This window comes from Protomyctophum parallelum (assembly GCF_964188405.1).
Source record: "Protomyctophum parallelum genome assembly, chromosome: 22".
NCBI classification, from domain to species: Eukaryota; Metazoa; Chordata; class Actinopteri; order Myctophiformes; family Myctophidae; genus Protomyctophum; species Protomyctophum parallelum.
Window position 1 is genome coordinate 19,051,828 of NC_139714.1, and position 19,713 is coordinate 19,071,540.

Consider the following 19,713-nt stretch of genomic DNA (forward strand, 5'->3'; position numbering starts at 1 on the left):
TGGTATTTATTGTTATTGAGTGCAAGAAGAAGTGCAAGAATTCACCCAAGCTATTTATAACTAGGAAACAACGTCAGAGACGCTGGTACGTGCGTGCGTGCGTGCACTGTGCAAAAGTGGATTACTAAACCGGACTATCTTCCCCACCAAGGCCCATGCAGGCTTAGATACTATAGTCTCTGCATGAAGTTATATTCCTGGTGCAGTCGTTGTTGCAGAGGGTTGGTTGGTTTTAGTCATTCATTCATGTTGACCCAAAAAGAAAAGTCTGAAGAAAACTGAAGGAAGACGCTTTAAACATTAAAAAACAATCATGACAATGCCTTTGAAGTTTGTACTATACTGAGTTGATCTGTAGCAGTGGTTCCCAAAGTCAAGTGGGGTCTGGGGACCCCTATAGGGTCCTTGGGGGAGTTCCAGGGGGTCCCCAGGCAAAATGTCAAACTGGGGGGCCCTTGAAATGAAAATAGTTGAAAATCATTGCTAGAGCCGTAAAAGTATTCTCTTATGGGGGGTCTGTGGGGCTAATGAGTATCATTTTGGGGGTCCTTGACAAGAAAGAGTTTGGGAACCACTGAGGTAGGACTTTCAAGATGTGGAGTAGACTAGAACTCTATATATCTCCAAAATGTTCAATAGCACTGATTTATGCTAAAAGAAAATCAAAAATGGAGTTATGAGGTTTCCTCCCCACAGCAACGATATGCCATGGTTCCCAAACGCTTTCTGTGACATCCATCAACATTTGTGTTAAACCACTTCCGTGTTGTTGTACTTGTAGATCTGCTATTTTTGAAAAATCGTGAAAATGTGCCTCAAATCTTTGAATATATATTGTTTCAGAGTTTCAGTTTTTAACTCAAATCTTTGCTTCTGCATGGGGGGTCCCTGGAACAGCATATTTTCAGACGGGGGTCGGTGGCATATTACATATAATTTGTGGGGTCCTCAACATTAAATATTGAGAACCACTAATATAGAAACATCCATCCCATCCCTTGTTATCCTATATGACAGCCCATGGCTCAGGGGGAGCCAGGGGACAGAATATGCTGCTGCTGTCAATTGTGTAGACTAGGCTACTATTTTGTTGTGAATTATATTATCTGTAGTTCTTGAGTGTTTTGCTGCAAAGTGCAAGTCAACATGTCTGTGCAAGTGGTGGTCAAAGTTCAAGATTATAAAGCGCAAGGTCAACTAAGTCCCAGGCATCTCTATAGCTTTGCCCTTCTTTGGCACGGTAGACCATTCATTCCTTCATTCCTTCATTCAGGCAATGTATTTATCACCGAAAGATGTGTACTGTTATACAAGCCAGTGAAGCTATAGTTGTGAATTTAAAAAATATATATTAATGTTAAATTAGGCCTATAGTTAAAACCTTATAGGCCTACCCAACGAATGATGGTGGATTTGCTACACCAACATTTGATTGGAATAATTTTATAGGCCTACAATTATGAAAAATAAATCATTAAAAAAACAAGTTGCTGCATGCATGGGACTGGGAGTATATATACCAGTCCATACTCTGTGTGTGTGTGTGCATGTGTGTCTGTGTGTGTCTGTGTGTGCATGCATGTGTGGGTGTGTGTGTGTGTGTGTGTGTGTGTGTGTGTGTGTGTGTGTGTGTGTGTGTGTGTGTGTGTGTGTGTGTGTGTGTATGTGTGTCTGTGTGCGTGCGTGCCTGCCAGTCCCCTCCCATTGTAGACCATTGTGTTTGAATCCGGAGCGGCGCAAACCGCAAAGTGAGAAACATGAACGTGTGTGCAGGGCCAGGCCGGCCGGGGGGCAGGAGGAGGAGGAGGAGGAAAGATTGAGAAGAAAGCAGAAGGAGGACTCGGGGAGGGGGGAAAAACAACGTCGCTCGCGGCTCTCATGCATTTAAATGTCTCCCTACCAAGAGAGAAGTCCGAAATCTCGCCCCCCGTCCGTCCGTCCGTCCCAAACATCGGGTAAAAGGAAAGGAGGTATTACCGAAAAGTGACGGATTCAATCCAGCCACTTTCTCTTTCGCCCAGAGACCGAAGAAGAAGCCTCGGATTGATCGATATTCGCGATCGGACTTTACGCGATCAGCTGATGTGGTGTAACTGGTGAGTTTCCTTTCCACTGTTGTGTAGGCCTACAAATACAAGATGATATGTGTACATGCACTTTAAAAAACGGTACGTACATGCCGATTTGCAGTTTAATGGCGTTTTCTTTGACACTATACGACGCGTGAGCGTGAGAATGATCGTCTGGGATGTGATCGTTCTGCATGGAGACACTTTTGACCAAAAAAATCTGATGAGACGTCGTTTTACTTTTTGACAAAAATCGACATCGATCATGATCATCTTTTTGTTTGTAGGCTAATCTAAATTGAATTTCACTGCCACTCCCAGCCCGTAAACATATGAATACTGTGACAACACTGACCCCTCCTGGCTGGTAGAATAACGGTATAATAATACTACAGAATCAGAATGCTTGATTGATTGAATTATATAACAGATAAACAGACAGTATGCAGAATGTGGGTACATTTCAAACGAAAGCACAAGTCAATACAAAAACTAACTTACTGCAGGACGACACCATAGCATATAATATTACACTTACATTACAACAGTAGCCCTCCAAGCAGAACCCAATGGTACTGAAGTTTCTGACATTTTGTTCGACCCAGTCCATGGGGTCCTGTTGCACTACTACCATGCCACATGGGACGCACCCATTTTAAAACATAAACAACATGTTTCGCGGCTCCCCGCGCTCTATGACGATATTATTCAGTGTGAGGCTTTCTGAATATGTGAAGTATAAGTATCCATACATGCCGCTGCGAATATCTCCTGTGGCGCGGAAGCCGTTAAGTATTTTTAATCTATGTTTGCCCGATTTGGAAGCTTGGATTAATCTCTTCCTTCCTTGTTTATTGACACCTCATTGTACCGCCTATCTGGCTAGCTAGTGGTGCTATAGCTATGACAGAGCAGATCAGAGGCAGGGACGTAGCCGCACAAGCCAACCGCACACCGGGAGGCGGTACAATAAACGGTAAACAAACAAGAAGAAATAAAGCGACCAAATCGGTCAAACAAAGATTAAAAATACTTAGCGGCTTCCGCGCCACAGGAGATATTCGCAGCGGGATGTATAGCTACTTAAAGTTCCCGAATTCAGAATAACTCAAGTAAAATAATGCCGTCACTTGGCGCAGATCGTATTTTAGAGAGAATTTCTACATCCGCGTCCAGGGATTTCCATACGAAAATACAGTAGTGAGCAGGGACCCAACATAAAACTCATCAAAATTTCAGAAAAGCTTTATGTAGGGTCCCGAAAGGGGCTAATTACAACAGGGTCCTTCATTTTCAATTTATCAGAACATTGAGACGTACAAATATACAAAACAGGAAAGGAAATCAACATACTGTAAGGAGGTAGCAAAGGGAAAAAACATACAGTAAAGGGGAAACGGGGGTATAGTTTCGAATTGCAGCCGTCCGTAGGTGCCCTTTGAGGAGGTTTTGAAGGAGTCAAGGGATTCACACATGGGTAACATTTGAAAGCATACATGTATTAAAAAAACAAAATCTACAACTGATAATATAGATATAGACTGCCTTGAATCGATGTGACCGGTCACATTTTGGTCAAAATATTTTTTTTGCACACAAGAGCTAAAATGACCATAACGTCTGGTTCCAATTGTACACTCTCAGAGTTATTCCTGGGAAATGTAACACTTAAAGTGCCAAAGGTTCCTGTTGCAGCTAATTGTGGGTGAGGCGCTGACTCATTTGAACATTGTGGAAGTTATCTGGCTTAATTGAGAGACAGGGTGACAGTTAGCCAGAGAAACCATGTAGGTGGAGGGCAGGCAGGGCACCAGCTGTGCCTATAGACTGGAGTCTGTTTTTAGAGCACAAAACGAAGGACATTGGACAATAACATCAAATATCCGACCATCCCCATGTTAGTATACAGAGGGTATAAAGATACAATTTTATATACATTGTGGGCTAATAATGAATACGAAAAATCACACCTGTGTGAAGTGAGGGGCGCTAATATATTAAAGTCTAACTCATGTTGATTAGTTGATGTTAAACAAACAGTGCAAACACAAACATTAAAACGCCATTACCAATAAAGAAACAATATGACGTAAATTACACATTATGAAGTACATTTTCCCTTCATTGTCAATGGCTTTTACAAAACAAACATTGAACTAAAGACAAACAATAATCCTGTGTATAGGGGGACACACAGAACAAACATTAAACTCTGTTCATTGTTAATGGCATTTAATGTTTGTGACTTTGTTGGTGACAAACACAGTTGGTTACTGTTGGTGTTTTAAGGAAGTGCCCCTCCAGCTGAATCAAGTTCCCTTCAGGGTGTTTGGTATAAAAAAACCTTTTGGAACGCACTTGCCCTCCTTGTGCAGAAACAGGAAACGGACACCATTGCTTGAGGGTGAGAGGTTGCAAGGGCTCCAAATTGTTGTGAAAGAAATGGCACATCACTTTGAAGAGGAGTCCGCCATTCGCATAACTTAAAAAAAAAAACTGTCCTTATTCACAGCCAGTGCTTTAAACATAATTATATGTAACACCAAAAACGTGTAGGCTGAAGCCAAGGCTTTATTGTGCATTGCCTACCCTATTTGAAGAGTAACTTTCTTAGTTACAAAACAAAACCACATAGAGCTTAGTTCAACAAAAATAAAATCAATATACCGGTAGGCATCAGCAGATTTTAGCATGAGATAACCATGCAGAAATATGCAATCATACCCAATGATCTGCATATTTTTGTACTAAGTCAGTGAATACTATCAGGCCTCCCATAATCAGATTAGACGTCAAAGTCATACGATTTGTGACCCATCTCTTGGAGCGGTGAGCCGCATCCAAGGAGCGGTGAGCTGCTGCCGTGCCGCGCTCAGGAATCATTTGATTAGTAGATTTAGCTAGGTCTAGCTGGTCCCTCACACTTTGACTTCAGCTGCAACTCGGTAACGAGCAGCAGCTGCCTGTCTGACTGGGGACCTCAGGCTGTGTACCAACTGCCACGTGAGGCTGTGCACAGGCACGTAAAAGGTGTCCTAATTAGGTGTTGGTCGTTAGAATCATATTTACAAGGTGTGGATACAACATACAAGCAGGCCGAAGAGACATTGTTTTCCAAATGTCGTGGCCAAACATAGCCAAAGCATTTCCGGGGGTCCCCAGCCAAAACACGTTGATAACCCCTGCACTAGAGCAGTGGTTTTCAACCCTTTTCATATCAAGGTCCATTATTTATTCTGCATTTGAGCCACGGAACCACCATTTGATGACATTTAGCCTCTCAGCCCCAAGACTTAGAATATTGTGTTGTGTAAGACTTTGTTCACAATTCCATGCTGTATTGATGTTGGTACCATAGGAAAGATAACAGGCAAACGTTGATCAAAATTACAATTATTTTACATTCTCTTAATTGTATAGACCTCTTGTAAATTAACTCATGCAAAGAAAAATGCAACTCTTGAGAGGGTGTACACTAGTACCTGTTCCTCTTTTCATGTGGATCTCACTTCCTTCCTTATAGGAATTTCCTTATTTGATGATGTCCTGTTTTTCCACAGAAGTGTATATTTATTTTTGTACGTCTTCAAATGTTCTGATGAATTGAAAATGGGGGACACTGATGTAAACAAGGTTCAAGGTTGTACTTTATTGTTACATAGTAAAACTTATTTTAGTTTGGCTTCCTTTACAGACAATGCAGCAGCATATAGACAGCATAACATTCAAACAACAAAACACAGCAAACAAAGGGATAGAATAACGAGTGCAAGAAAGAGCATTCAAAGAGTACACAATAAAATAAAACAAAATTGTAACATATAGCCTACTGTGCATGTTTTCCTTGTAGTAGCAAAAGTTAGGCAAACTTTATGTGAACAGCTTCACAGTAGGTTATGTTCCATGTATACGACACAATTTAGTTTGAGAAGGCAATTTGAGGTTATGTTCCGTATTTACAGCCATTTTAGTTTTAAAAGGTGCAATTACAGCCTGTAGTGCGGGGGCTAGCATGGGGGGGCTAGCGTGCGGGGGCTAGCGTTATCCTTTGCCCGGTTTCGCTCTGGTTCTTATCAGTCCGTTCTTCATGTATCTGATTGTTCCGGGAAAGAAGCTTTTTTGCAGTCTGTTTCCAGTGGCTTTAAGACTGTGAAAACGTTTTCCATGCGGCAGCATCTCAAACAAGCATCTCAAACAAGCATCTCAAACAAGCCTTAGAGCTTTTCATGGTTTCGTCATTTTATTTTCCGGCAACAGGATGCAACTGTCTTTTCCGTGCATGCGGTATGTGAGCGCATGGGGACGTGTACAGCACCGGTGGTCCTCAACCTTTTCAGGCCGCAACCCCCCAATAATAATCAGATTTGAACCCTGAACCCCGTCCCTGACAAGCACATGGAAGGTAGGAGGTGTAGTTTTGCTTGACACCGGTAGCACAGGGTAATACATATTGTGAAAATAGCAGATCTACAAGCTCACTGAACGACTCGCAAGGTCCGACAGTCATTAATTAGACCGACAACCTACCTCAAACCCTAACCTAACCATAACATGTTCGAGCACTAGTCCGACCGTTGTTCCCGCATGTCGGACTAATGCTCCGTCGGAATTACCATGGGATCCCCTCGCAACACAAGGCATTGTGAGCTTGTAGATACAGGGCTATTTAAAAAAAAGGGTTTTGGCCAATGTTTGACGTGTTTTAATAGTATAGAATTCAGACTATTACTGTGTAACTTTTAAGGGTGCAACAATTAATCGATGAATTAATTGTAATCAAATCGATTTTTCAATTAGTTGCCAACTAATTTGGTAATTGTAATCGAATCGGCAAACTAATTGCCATTAATTGTGGTGTTTATTTTCCACTTAACCATAGTTTATCCAGTGTTAAATGTAACTAAGCTAAAGAGGGACTGAGTCAGGAAAACACACAGTAAAATGCTCCGTTCTATTTTTAGTAACAAACTGTTGCATCTTTCACTCACACGCAGTTCTTCCGGTGATAAGATCAACCGTTCTTCCGGTGATAAGATCAGCATTAGGGGGAAGAGATGCTGTATCTCAGACAGAAGCTGTTGACTTCCTTTCCAACGTCGGCGTGGTCTTGTTCCTCTGCTTCAGAGGTCACCAATCGGTGTTGATTTCGTCGACTCAAAACTAAGACGAAAAATGTTCGTCGACTACCTTTTTTCCACTGACGAAAACGACATGGAAACGAAATGAAAACTAAGCTATACGATGACTAAAACTAAGACTAAAAATACTGACAATTTCGTCGATAAATAAAAACTAGACTAAAATGTTAGGAAAGGACTAGTGGACAAGAGATCCAGAGAACCAGAAGACGGAGCGCTCTCGCCATGTTCAGGTGTTAAATAGACGGATATCTGCTTCTTCATCACGCCATTTATGCAGTGGCTCAGGAGGTATAGAGCGTCTTGGAATTGGAAGGTTCTCGGTTTAATCGGCGGGCCGTGTGTCGAATTGTCCTTGAGCAAGACACTGAATCCCTACTGTGCCTGGTGAGCACTAGGTGAGAGAGAAGCCCAACACACACCGGCTCCGTCCGACGCGGCGGGACGCGTTGCCGCGCGGCGCCGCCTGGAAAATAGAACTGGTTCTATCGGCGCGTCAGGCGAGGCGTCAGCGCGCGTCGGACGCCGCCGGTGTGCGATAGGTTCATTGAAAATAATGGAGGCGGCTGTTTTGACGTGCGGCGGTCGCAGACGGTGTGTGATGGGCTAGAGAGAGAGAGAGAGAGGCATATACAAAAAGCTCAGTTAACAAAACATTCAGGACTTTCTTCTACTCCATTTGAAGTCAGCATATGAAATTGATACACAAACATCTGGAGGGCTAGATGAGTGTGACAGAAGTTTAATTATTTAATATACTTTAACTTTACATACTCTTAGGTTGCATTATGTAAAATGCAAATAGACAACAGTGACTTGTCTTTATTTAATTGCTCATACCTACAGTATGTCTCAATGTTTGTCCATGTTTCTTTGTGTTTGGTCACAATATCAGGGCGACTGTGAGTATCACACCATTACCATGGAAACAGGAGAATGTGAGGTGAAGAAGACTCATGGTGGTAAGAGGAAGGAGGTCGCCGATAGCCGGCCCATGTATGCAGCCATCTTCCTCTTCCTAGCTCTATCGGCTCTGATCTTCCTGCTGCGCAACATCAACATTCTGAAGGTGAGGAGGACCACAGGGTGCTGAGCTGAGAGCTTCCCTTTTTTAAGATATTTTTGCCATTCATTGATAGATCACAGTAGGTAGACTGCAGTAAGCGGGGAGAGATATCGACAAACAGCCAAGTTTGTCGGGATCGGGATTCGAACCCGCGGCACACTGCCAGACTGGATTACCAGCCACGGTGCCTGGACCACTGAGCCATGGTCCAGGCTGTGCTTCACTTTTTAAGCATTCTAAAGGCCTATTCATAGTACTCCAGTTTTAGGTGATAAGGTGACCACTGAAACGGTGCTTAGTGAAAACAGAGAGATGTGTTGGGGTGAGCGCTGAGTCTTTTACCACCGCGGCTCAGTGACGTCATGTTGTAGTTTTAGTATAAACAGAGAGATGTGTTGGGGTGAGTGGTGAGTCTTTTACCACCGCGGCTCAGTGACGTCATGTTGTAGTTTTAGTATAAACAGAGAGATGTGTTTGGGTGAGCGGTGAGTCTCTTACCACCGCGGCTCAGTGACGTCATGTTGTAGTTTTAGTATAAACAGAGAGATGTGTTTGGGTGAGCGGTGAGTCTCTTACCACTGCGGCTCAGTGACGTCATGTTGTAGTTTTAGTATAAACAGAGAGATGTGTTTGGGTGAGCGGTGAGTCTCTTACCACCGCGGCTCAGTGACGTCATGTTGTAGTTTTAGTATAAACAGAGAGATGTGTTTGGGTGAGCGGTGAGTCTCTTACCACTGCGGCTCAGTGACGTCATGTTGTAGTTTTAGTATAAACAGAGAGATGTGTTTGGGTGAGTGGTGAGTCTCTTACCACTGCGGCTCAGTGACGTCATGTTGTAGTTTTAGTATAAACAGAGAGATGTGTTTGGGTGAGCGGTGAGTTTCTTACCACCGCGGCTCAGTGATGTCATGTTGTAGTTTTAGTATTAAACAGAGAGATGTGTTGGGGTGAGCGGTGAGTCTCTTACCATCGCGGCTCAGTGACGTCATGTTGTAGTTTTAGTATAAACAGAGAGATGTGTTTGGGTGAGCGGTGAGTCTCTTACCACCGCGGCTCAGTGACGTCATGTTGTAGTTTTCGGTGGTCACCTTATCACCTCAAACTGGTGTATGAAGAGGCCTTAACCTTATCATCCCTATTCTCAGGCTAACGTTTTGCACCTACGAGCTCATAACGCGTCACGAGCAGGGTTGGGATTCGGAACCGGGACCATTTCAGACCCGGTTTCCGACATTGCAGATCCTGAGCCAGTTCCATCGTTTTTTTATTATTAACGGTTCCCCAAACGGTTCTCATCAGTCGTCATTTAGCTCCGCTGTGTCTGTGCATGCATGCAAGCAGAGCCAAGTTACCTACATGAGTGAGTAGATTAATCTTGTGACTCGTGTAGGCGTATTGATTTTGAGATGTTTCCTCAATGTGGACGACTGGACGTGCAACTGGTGCAAGTTGCAACAACCTTTGCAGGAAACTATGGCATCGCATTTATTGCACTTTGCGATGAGTGAGTGAGTGGGGCGGATACCACTGTTCTGTGCATTCAGCTAGCGGTCACCGCAGCGGAGCGAGTGTGGTTAACAGAGAGGGAAATGACTCTGAGGCCGAGCACGCAAAGTGCAATAAATGCAATGCCATTGTTTCCTGCAAAGGCTGTTGCAACTTGCACCAGTTGCACTTCCACATTGATGAAACAACTCAAAATGAATGCGCCTACACGAGTCACGAGATGAATCTAGACACATCGTGTTTGAGAGCCTGCGGAAAGCTGTGCCCCCACTCCACTAGTAACGTTAGAAAATAAAAACGACTAACTTCTACAGAGCTTTTTATTAGGCTTATTGTACAACTGTTGTTAATGGTGTTAATTTAGAACGCCAATGACTTTCTGTCTGAATCACGTTAAGTATAGAGCCATGAATTAAATAAAAATCTATTTGTCTGCACTTATTTTTACAACTTATAAGCAACTCAACTGCTTTTGATTTGGCTCTAAATTAATCACGCAACTGTTGAGAGCCCAGCCTTTAGGTGCATTTACATATACCTCCATAGATTGATTACTTTATAAACAGTTTGCAGAAAAAACCCAAGAAAAGCTTGTTTCCATTAGGGTAACTGGGGTCCTTCATATTAAATTAATCAGAACATTAAAGACACAACATTTGTCACCACAACAACATCATTATTGCAATGTGTACTGTATATTTAATATACAGTACAAATTGCAACAATGATAGTGTTGTGATGGGGTAGTGGTGAAGTTTAAATAATAGTGCCACCTCACAATTGTGAAGTGCAAATACAATAATTGAATTTGAGTTTATTAAGTACTTGGTTAGATTAGTTATAATATAAGCATAATATATGTCAGAAAAAAGGGGGAAAAATAATATTAGGAACCGGAACCGTTAAGAGGGATCCGGTAAGGATCCGGAACCGTTAAAATCCTAACAAATCCCAACCCTAGTCACGAGTATGTTTTTTGAGGGGCTAGCCTCCTACATTCAGTGTAGATTTAGTGTAGATCTTCGTCTTACACAAACACTAAATTCCCATTGACAATGAATGGAGAATTTTACATTATAGTGTCGGAGCAAGTTTTTTAGAGTAGGCCTATATCTGTTATTACAATATAACATTTACGATTGAGGTACACAACTGTTACACATTCATTTCCTTTCTCCTTTAAGTTAGCATCAGAATTAAAATTAAATTGTTATGGTTGCTTTTGTTAATATTTGTAACGTGGTCTCTTTTAACCCTCTGTCAGACCAGATTTAAAAGTCTCCCAACCTCCCAGGCCCCAGAATGTTCTCCTCCTCCTCCTCACCACGATAGCAGCCCCTGGAGCTGCCAGGGTCAGAAGCTATCGCCTGAGGATGCTCTGGAGGAACGCTCCTTAATAGAATCCATCCGCTGGCCTGAATCTCCACACTTTCCTAACACTCCTCACTTCAAGCAGACCAGTGACCCTGCACACAGCCACTTCACTATCCTCCCAGCAGAGGGAGCTGGAGAGTGGCATGTAGGGGACCGCCTGGAGGCTCTCATCCGAATGCATGACTTTCAGGGTCAGCCCAAGCTCTACGGGGGTGATTTCCTGCTCGCTCGGCTGCACGATCCATCTCTGGAGGCGGGCGTGGCGGGCCAGGTGGTGGACCACCTGAATGGGTCCTACTCTGCCGTTTTCCCTCTACTCTGGGAGGGCCGTGCGCAGGTGGAGGTGACGCTGGTCCATCCCAGTGAAGCCGTTGGTGTGCTGCGCAGACTGACCAGGGAACAGCCAGGCAGGGTGTTCTTCCAGAGTGGCTTCCGCTCAGGCTCGCTCTCCGAGAACACAGTTTGTAATGTTTGTCTGCCACCGAGCCAGGAAAGGACGCTTTGTAACTACACGAACCTCCACACGGGGGAGCCCTGGTACTGCTATAAGCCGAACGCGCTGAGCTGCGATGATCGCATCGACCATAAGAGGTGTGTCCATCACACGAACATTAGCAGTGAAGAGGCTCTGCTCTTTCAAAGGTGAACCCCATATAATTATGTTGTTGGTAAATGTACCTGGTTACTTTACTTTGCATTTGAACCACTTTTCTATTTACTTTGGGGGCCGCGGTGGCTCTGGGGTTGTGACCGGACGGGAACCGCAAGGTTCCCAGTTCGAACCCTGTGGGCTCCCCCAGAGTTATTGTCGAAGTGTCCTTGAGCAAGACTCTGAAGTAACCCCTATAATTGCTCCTGATGTGCAGCATGGTTTCCTCTGTTTTTCCTCTGCCCTGTTTTTAGGACTCGACTTCGGCAGGAATTTTCGAGCGAACATCCGAACCATTAGTTTCTAATTAATTTTAAAAATAACCTTCGAGCTCCGAACCGCTGAGTGCTTTTAACCAGGCTGCAATTCATAAAAAGATCCTATGGGTGGCGACATTGCATAGCCTATCAGTGAAATAAGGGTTAAGTTCACAACGTGTCCCCGGGAAGGATTTAAGCACCATTATGAATAACATCTAAATCTTATAAAAGCCTATATAAATGGTATATAAATCCAAAATAGTATTAATATTAAGACAAGATATTTCCAACAGTGGGATTTATTGCACAAGTCGTTTCTTATAAGAAATGCAAGCACAAGCAGCAACAGCGACGTAGAGTCTGTGGGGGCCACGGGGCCATGGCCCCCATGAAGAATCCTAGGGCCCCTTTCGGCCCCCATGAAGATTTTCGTGGACATTTTACATTTACATTACATATTTTCTGGGAATTCCGAACATTTTGGACCTCTCCGCCGGCAATCTGAGAATCCCATCGTCAAATATTCGGGAAAACAGCGCCTCCCCTGTTGTTCCTCAGGCAACAGTCTGTCTTGAGAGACACCGGCCGTCCAAGAGGTGTTAAAAAGTGCTAATCGGGTTTCTTTTGTAGTTGTTCTTGAGGCGTGACATAAAGGGCGCGTTCGGAAATACCACACCGGAGCACACTCGCCTATTGTGCGCTATTTCCGAACGCGCCCAATAACACTGATCAAGAATTCACCAAAGAGACCTAACCACAGACTAGTGAGACTACACACTGACTCGAGAAAAGACCCATATCGTCCAAAATAGGCTGATCAGTCGCTGTCTGTGTATAGGCTAATTCATTGGTAAAAGTATGCTAAAGAACTCATTTTTAGACCATTTGGGAAATAAATAAATAAATCCGCGGCGGCGGCCTCGCTTCGCTCGGCCGCGACAGTCCCCCCCCAACGCAATTCTGTAGCCTACCCAAAAACGCACCCGCCGCCAGCTATGATCTCTCTCTCTCTCTCTCTCTCTCTCCGTATCTCTCTATATCTCCCTCTCTCTCTCTCCCTCTCTCTCTCTCTCTCTCTCTCTCTCTCTCTCCCTCTCTCATAATAAAAATAATATAGTCCTGAAAGTCCTCACCTTGGCTTGGACATTGGCCTATAGAAGCTGCTTTAAAAGTACCAGCGAAAACAACTTATTTTTTTCCGCGCTGCGGCGGGGGGGGGGGTGCGGGGAGGCGGGGCTGCGGGGGGGGGGGGGGGGGGGGGGGCGGGCCCCCATGAGGATTGATCAAACTCTTCGGCTCTGAGCAGCAATGAATGCAGATTAATTAAAAACCATTAATTAAGATTTGAGTGCCAACCCTAACGAGCGAACGTTCGAACCCCCGAATGTTCGGGGACAGGCCAGCCTTAGTGTGTGTGTGTGTGTGTGTGTGTGTGTGTGTGTGTGAATGTAATGCACAATCTACATTATGTAAAGCGCCTTGGATAAAGGCACAATATAAATGCACCATTTACTTTTTGGCTGTGTGTTAACCTCTTAAGCCATATACAAATAACTATTCAGCTATGTTTTGTAAAATAAAAAAAGACAAAAAAATAAAAAAAATCCTTCCATTGATTTAGTTAATTTGCTATACCTAACACATTTCACTGTGCAAGATGTGAAATATCAATCGAGATGACACTTATTTGTTGCATTGTGTAAATTGAAACATTTATGTTTCTCTTCCACAGTAATGTCAACATCAAAATCCACATACGTGCTTCTGGGATTGACAGCATCAAAGTACAACCAAAGAAAAGTATTGATCACGACGTTGTGTTTATTGTGATGTTATAACAATATTATATTGCTATATGCTATAATTTCAAGAGTCTTCCCCACTACTGTCTCTGAAGTTGGTTTATCCATACTTTTAATTGGAATTTAATTTAATTTTAATCTGATTATTTTGTTCAGTTAAAGTAGCTATAAGCAATAATATGTCCAAATTTTAATTACCATTTCTTCTTCCTTTTTGGGGGGTATTCAGACAGCCAGCAATGGGTAGAACACTCGGGCCGCAATCTGCATTCAAAGATTTTCCTAGAAGCTTTGTCATTGGTCAATTTGCCTGTCTACTTACTAATTGGTTAGTCATTTAGACTGTTTTTTTTCCGACCAATGACAAAGCTTCTAGGAACATTTGACAACTTTTTCTTCTTCTTTCTAAATCATTATAATATGTAGTAGTCTGACTCTGAACACATTTTAGTGCATACAAAATGGAGTTGCAGATGATTGAGTCAGTGCAGTATCTCAGAATATTATATACAGTATATCTTATTAAAGCTGCTATAAGCAATAATATGTCAACATTTTAATGACCTTTTTATTTTATTTTTTTATTTGGTATTCAGACAGCCAGCAATGAGTAGAACGCTCCCAAATGAATTTAGTCTCTGTGACAAATCTAGTGGCCGCAATCTGCATTCAAAGATTTTCCTAAAAGCTTTGTCATTGGTCGATTTGCTTGTCTGCTTCCTGATTTGTTAGTCATTGCGACCAGGTTTATTTTTTCCGACCAATGACAATTGAAGCTTCTAGGAACCTCTTTGAATGCAGATTGCGTCTCCTAGATGTGTCAGATTGTTCAGGTCATTAAAATTTTAACTTATAGCAGCTTTAAGTTAACATGCGGTGACGAAAATGGATCCCTATATGTTGAAGTTATTATTTATTATATCATTTATTTTTTTAACCCATTTTGGGGCAGGAACCCCTTTTGGTGTTTTAAACATTGTTATAATTTAGCTATTGAAAAATAGCAGATCTACAAGCTCATAGTGCGCCACTCGGTGGCGCGCTATGAACTTGTATGAACTTGTAGGTCTGCTATTTTTGAAAAATCGTTAAAATGAGCCTCAAATCTATCCGAAAATTGTCATGATTTAGAAAACTTTTTTTTTTAAATTTCGACTGAATAAAACTGATTTACTTTGTCCAGACCAAGCAGAGCCTGATGTGGAGAGCAGCAGAGTGAAGCCCTCTGCTGGGCCCTCGGGGTATTACTACCAGGGTGTGTGGCGAGCGCTCACTGGCATCGACGTCGGCCACTTTGACGACACCTCTGCCATCAGTCAGTGTTTGAAGTACAAGATGGTCCATTTGTACGGTGACTCCACTGTCAGGCAGTGGTTTGAGTACCTCAAGAGCGCTTTACCAGGTATATAACCGCTTTTTACTCAAACTCAAAACTTTGACGTACATTTGTGATATATAAAATTTAAATGTATATTTTTGACACGGTGCAAGGTCGGTGTGGGAAATTCCCCCAAGACTCATTAAATAAGAGTTAAATTCTGAGTTAACCCATTCTGGGTGGGAACCCCTTTTGGTGATTTAAGCATTACGTTATTCTTTAGCTATTGAAAAATAGCAGACCTACAAGTTCATAGCGCGCCACCGAGTGGCGCGCTATGAACTTGTAGATGCCTAAATGCCTAAATGGGTTCAGTGGCCATTGACTGGTAAACACAGTTGACGGCAATGGTATTAATTATGGTTAACGCCTAAAAAAAAAAGTACACCCATGTTCACCTTCAGTTGCTTAACCTGTCAAAATGACATGGAGCAACTTAAAGGCGTTAAAGTTTTTGCCTTTCAATACAAATGCTCCTTCCGGCATAATGCCCACTATGAATAATTCTTTGTCTAACCCTAATTATGGTGATTCTTTTGTCCCCCCACCGACCGACCCGATGGATCGCAGAGCTGAAGGAGATCAATCTGAACGGGCCCCCGCACGTGGGGCCCTACATGGCCGTGGACAGCGGCCGCAACACCATGCTGACGTACCGCTGCCATGGGCCCCCGCTCAGCTTCACCGTGGTGCCCGTCAACGAGCTGCGCTACGTGGCCAACGAGCTGGAGGGCCTGGCGGGCGGCGCCGACACCGTGGTGGTCATCAGCGTGTGGGCCCACTTCGACCCCTTCCCCGTGGACGTGTACATCAAGCGCCTGCGGGGCATCCGGCAGGCGGTGGCGCGCCTCCTGCGGCGGGCGCCCGCCACGCTGGTGGTGGTGCGCAGCGCCAACCCGCGGGCCCTGGACCGCGAGATGAGCCTGACGTACAGCGACTGGTTCTCGTCGCAGCGGGACACGCTGCTCAAGGCCATGTTCCGGAGGCTGGAACCCGCCGGCGTGGTGCTGGTGGACGCCTGGGAGATGACGCTGGCGCACCGGCTGCCGCACGACATCCATCCGCCGCACGTCATCGTCAAGAACATGATCGATCTCGTGCTGTCCCACGTGTGCCCGCCGCCCCCGGACAAAAAAACAACATAGTTCAGACAGAGTACATTTTAAAGATTCTGTTCGATGATCTCTCGCTCTGCCAGGAGATCGTGCAATCCCGCGTGCGTGCGTGTGTGTGTGTGTGTGGGGGCGTGCGGCGTTCGCACGTGTGTTGCAGCTATGTTACTAGGCCGATCAGCGTCATATTTCTTGTGCACGCTGACAGCACGCCATATGCCTTGCTGAGACTAGCAGTACATAAGTGAGCTGCGAAACTCTTCCCCACCACGAGAACTCTTGTCTAAACCAGTGGTTCACGAACATTTTAATGTCAAGGACCCCCAAATTGACACTAATAAGCCCCACGGACCCCCATTTGAAAAGATATACCAAGGACCCCCATAAGAGAAGATTTCTACGGCTCTAGCAGTGATTCTCAACCCGTTTAATTTCAAGGACCCCCCCCAGTTTGACATGCATTAGTCTACGGTACGGAACGCTATTTAATGGCATTTCTATCTCTGAGACCCCCAATTTATATTGCACAATCAATGTTAATGGGTCCATTTGGTTCCATTTGGACACTTAGAGTTACAGAAATTTGGTTCCAAACTATGATTTAGCCGGGGACCCCCTGGAACTCCCTCAAGGACCCCTGGGGGTCCCCGGACCCCACTTTGGGAACCACTGGTCTAAACAGACAGAAATCAGCTCTCGTTTCCATGCCTTGATTAAGCCCAAAAACGGTTTAACCACCAGTGGTGGACAAAAGTACTCAAATGTTTTACTTAAGTACCCTGTAACAATTAAAAGTCCGGAATTCAAAATTTGTACTTGAGTGAAAGTCCAAAGGTACTGGCTTCAAAATGTACTTAAAGTACTCATTATGCGTAATGTCCAGTTTCAAGTTTTCAAATGTATGAAACTCTTTTGAAAATGGCACAGATCTGCAAACTCACAATGAACGCGTCGCATCGCAGACGCAACTGTAGTGGAGTACAAAAGTACAACATTGGATCTGAGAAAAGTATTGGAAATACTCATGTCAGATTGTACTTAAGTACAGTACAAGTAAAGTATAGTTACTTTCCAGCCCTCCTTCACTGTGTCACCGTCTTCCTTAATCTGAATGCTGCCGAATAGACTGTTTACACTGCTTTAAGTAGCGGATATACCACCTAGTTGGTTTTAGGTTAGGAGTTTTTTCTACATGTTTTATTGTAAATACAATTTTACAATCGGTCACAATTGTAAATGGTTTTGGATTGTCGTATGTTGTCTTCAGTGGGAGAACTGTGTATGTTTGTTGTGTTTTGTTTTCATGGGTGCCTGCCTGGTGAGCACGAGGACTCCACTCTTGTTATATCTTCCCTTGTTGTATGTCTGTCTACACAAATGCCAAAAAAAGTACATTTCCATCTGTTTTTTTTGTGTTCCTGCACCTGTGTCTCATCCGTATGTTACACACGAGTGACTATAAGCTTGTTTTAAAATAATTATATATATAGGCTTCTGTATGTAATGTCTGGCTTACCGCGGGGCACACTCATTATACAGTATAGAATTACGTGTATTTTGAGACTCACTCAGGAAATGATACCCTTTACACTAGTATAACAGAGTTGGAATGTTATGCTACTTGTTTAATTTATTTAATTTGTTCTCATGATATGTTTGTATATATTTTGTAACTCAGTCTTTTTAGTACCGCAGAAACGCCTGTTTGCTGTATATTTGTGATCATGTCAACATTGTCTGTGTGCCACGTGGGTGAATTTGTGAACGGCTGGATGTATATTGCCCATTTTCAGACCGCGGCCATGTTTCCATCAGAGTTTGGAAGCACTCGTTTTCAGTAAAGCAACGTCCTGCTGCCTCTTGCATTATTATAAACAGGTGGTACACAGGGCAGTTGAGTGATATCTAACGAGCGCTTCCAAACTCCAAAGCACTTAGAAAATGAATCACCTGCAAGGACACAAAGTAGCTCATAACATGTATAGCCTACAGTGGATTTTTATTAAACAAACACTTTGAGGATAGAAAGAGAATAATTCAAGCTTTCCATACAGCTGCAATATTGGTGAGTTTGACGTTGTTTAATACAATCAGATAGGACTTTTCTGTTTGGATGAAGTTGCGCCAGTAGGTAGCACCTTGCCATTAACTTATATGATAAGATGGCCGCGGTCTACTCTGCATATGGAGAATAGTTGTGCTGGTGACATCTGTTTGGGCGTGTAATCAAGATTATCGGGTTGATTGATAGGTTGCACCTTGTATGGGCATTGCTGCTTTTGTTATTCATTACATCTATTTTTTTCTGTTAAGTCTACACTTATGTGAAGTTATGTCAGTAGCACTGATGATAGTCAAGGACAGTCAAATGCTGTTTAATTCACTTTGTTGGTTTTTTTGAGTGGTGCACTGCGACCACTCCAAGGAACAGCAATGTCCCAACCTATGTCCCAACCTATGTGACTGTCCCGATGTTTAGAGAACCAATAGGGGGTGCTGTTGCACCACTCGCTTCAGACTGGTCTGATTTTATTATTGCACTTTTTGGTTGATTAAAGACAATATTTTTTGCATTGAGCTCAGAATACTGGCCTGTTTCTTTAGGCTTTCTAGTGGGGAATCTCCATGGCTGACTATACCTTGTACCTTAAATTATAAAATAGCCCTTATCCAGAATATCCATGGTTGGCCCTTTTCACTATCCTATTATACATTATATGAAGTAAACCAGTAGGCTCTCTAGTCTAGACTAATCCTCATTTTTCACATGCTGCATCACTTCTCCAACTGGACACACCCCCTCATCTAGACTGAGTGGCAAAACATTGAGCAGACTCCCAACACAACTCCATCACTTGCACCGGATTTTCATGACAGAAAGTAGCTCATGATAACATGTCTACGGTGGATTTTTATGACACAAAAACATTGCAGATAGAAGGAGGATAATTCAAGCTTTCCGTACAGCTGCAATATTGGTGAGTTTAATGTTGTTTAACACCATCAGATAGGACTTTTCTGTTTGGATGTATGGGCTGTCATAGCCCTGAAACATGACTGTCATGATGAATACTAGCCCCTCTCGGAACCCTCCATAAAGCTTTTCTGAAATTTGGATGTCGCTTTGTGTAGGGTCCCTGTCCATAACTATATTTTCGTATGGGAATTTTGGAACGCGGACATAAATATGCTCGCTAACATCGTATCTGCGGCGTTTGGCGGCTTTTTTTTGTTTGAGTTATTCTGAATTCGTGAACTATAAGTACCTATACATACCGCTGCAAATATCTCCTGTGGCGCGGAAGCCGTTAAGTATTTTTAATCTTTGTTTGACCGATTTGGTCGCTTTATTTCTTCTT

General features: G+C 43.3%; 1 protein-coding gene across 1 annotated transcript; it reads left to right on the plus strand.

The window, feature by feature from the left end:
- Positions 1-1,807: 1,807 nt before the first annotated feature.
- LOC310853516 (NXPE family member 3-like) lies at positions 1,808-18,931 on the plus strand. The gene is made up of 6 exons (XM_083757892.1): positions 1,808-2,096; positions 8,103-8,276; positions 11,044-11,795; positions 13,795-13,862; positions 15,048-15,266; positions 15,813-18,931. The coding sequence occupies exons 2-6, from the start codon at positions 8,130-8,132 to the stop codon at positions 16,385-16,387; spliced, it is 1,761 nt and encodes a 586-aa protein (XP_083614018.1). The 5' UTR covers positions 1,808-2,096; positions 8,103-8,129; the 3' UTR covers positions 16,388-18,931.
- Positions 18,932-19,713: the final 782 nt, after the last annotated feature.

Coding starts and splice junctions, on each gene's coding strand:
- LOC310853516 (XM_083757892.1), top strand. CDS start 8,130: ATGGAAACAGGAGAATGTGAGGTGAAGAAGACTCATGGTGGTAAGAGG. Junction 13,863..15,047: donor CAAAGTACAACCAAAGAAAA/GTATTGATCACG, acceptor TACTTTGTCCAG/ACCAAGCAGAGCCTGATGTG. Junction 15,267..15,812: donor CCTCAAGAGCGCTTTACCAG/GTATATAACCGC, acceptor GATGGATCGCAG/AGCTGAAGGAGATCAATCTG.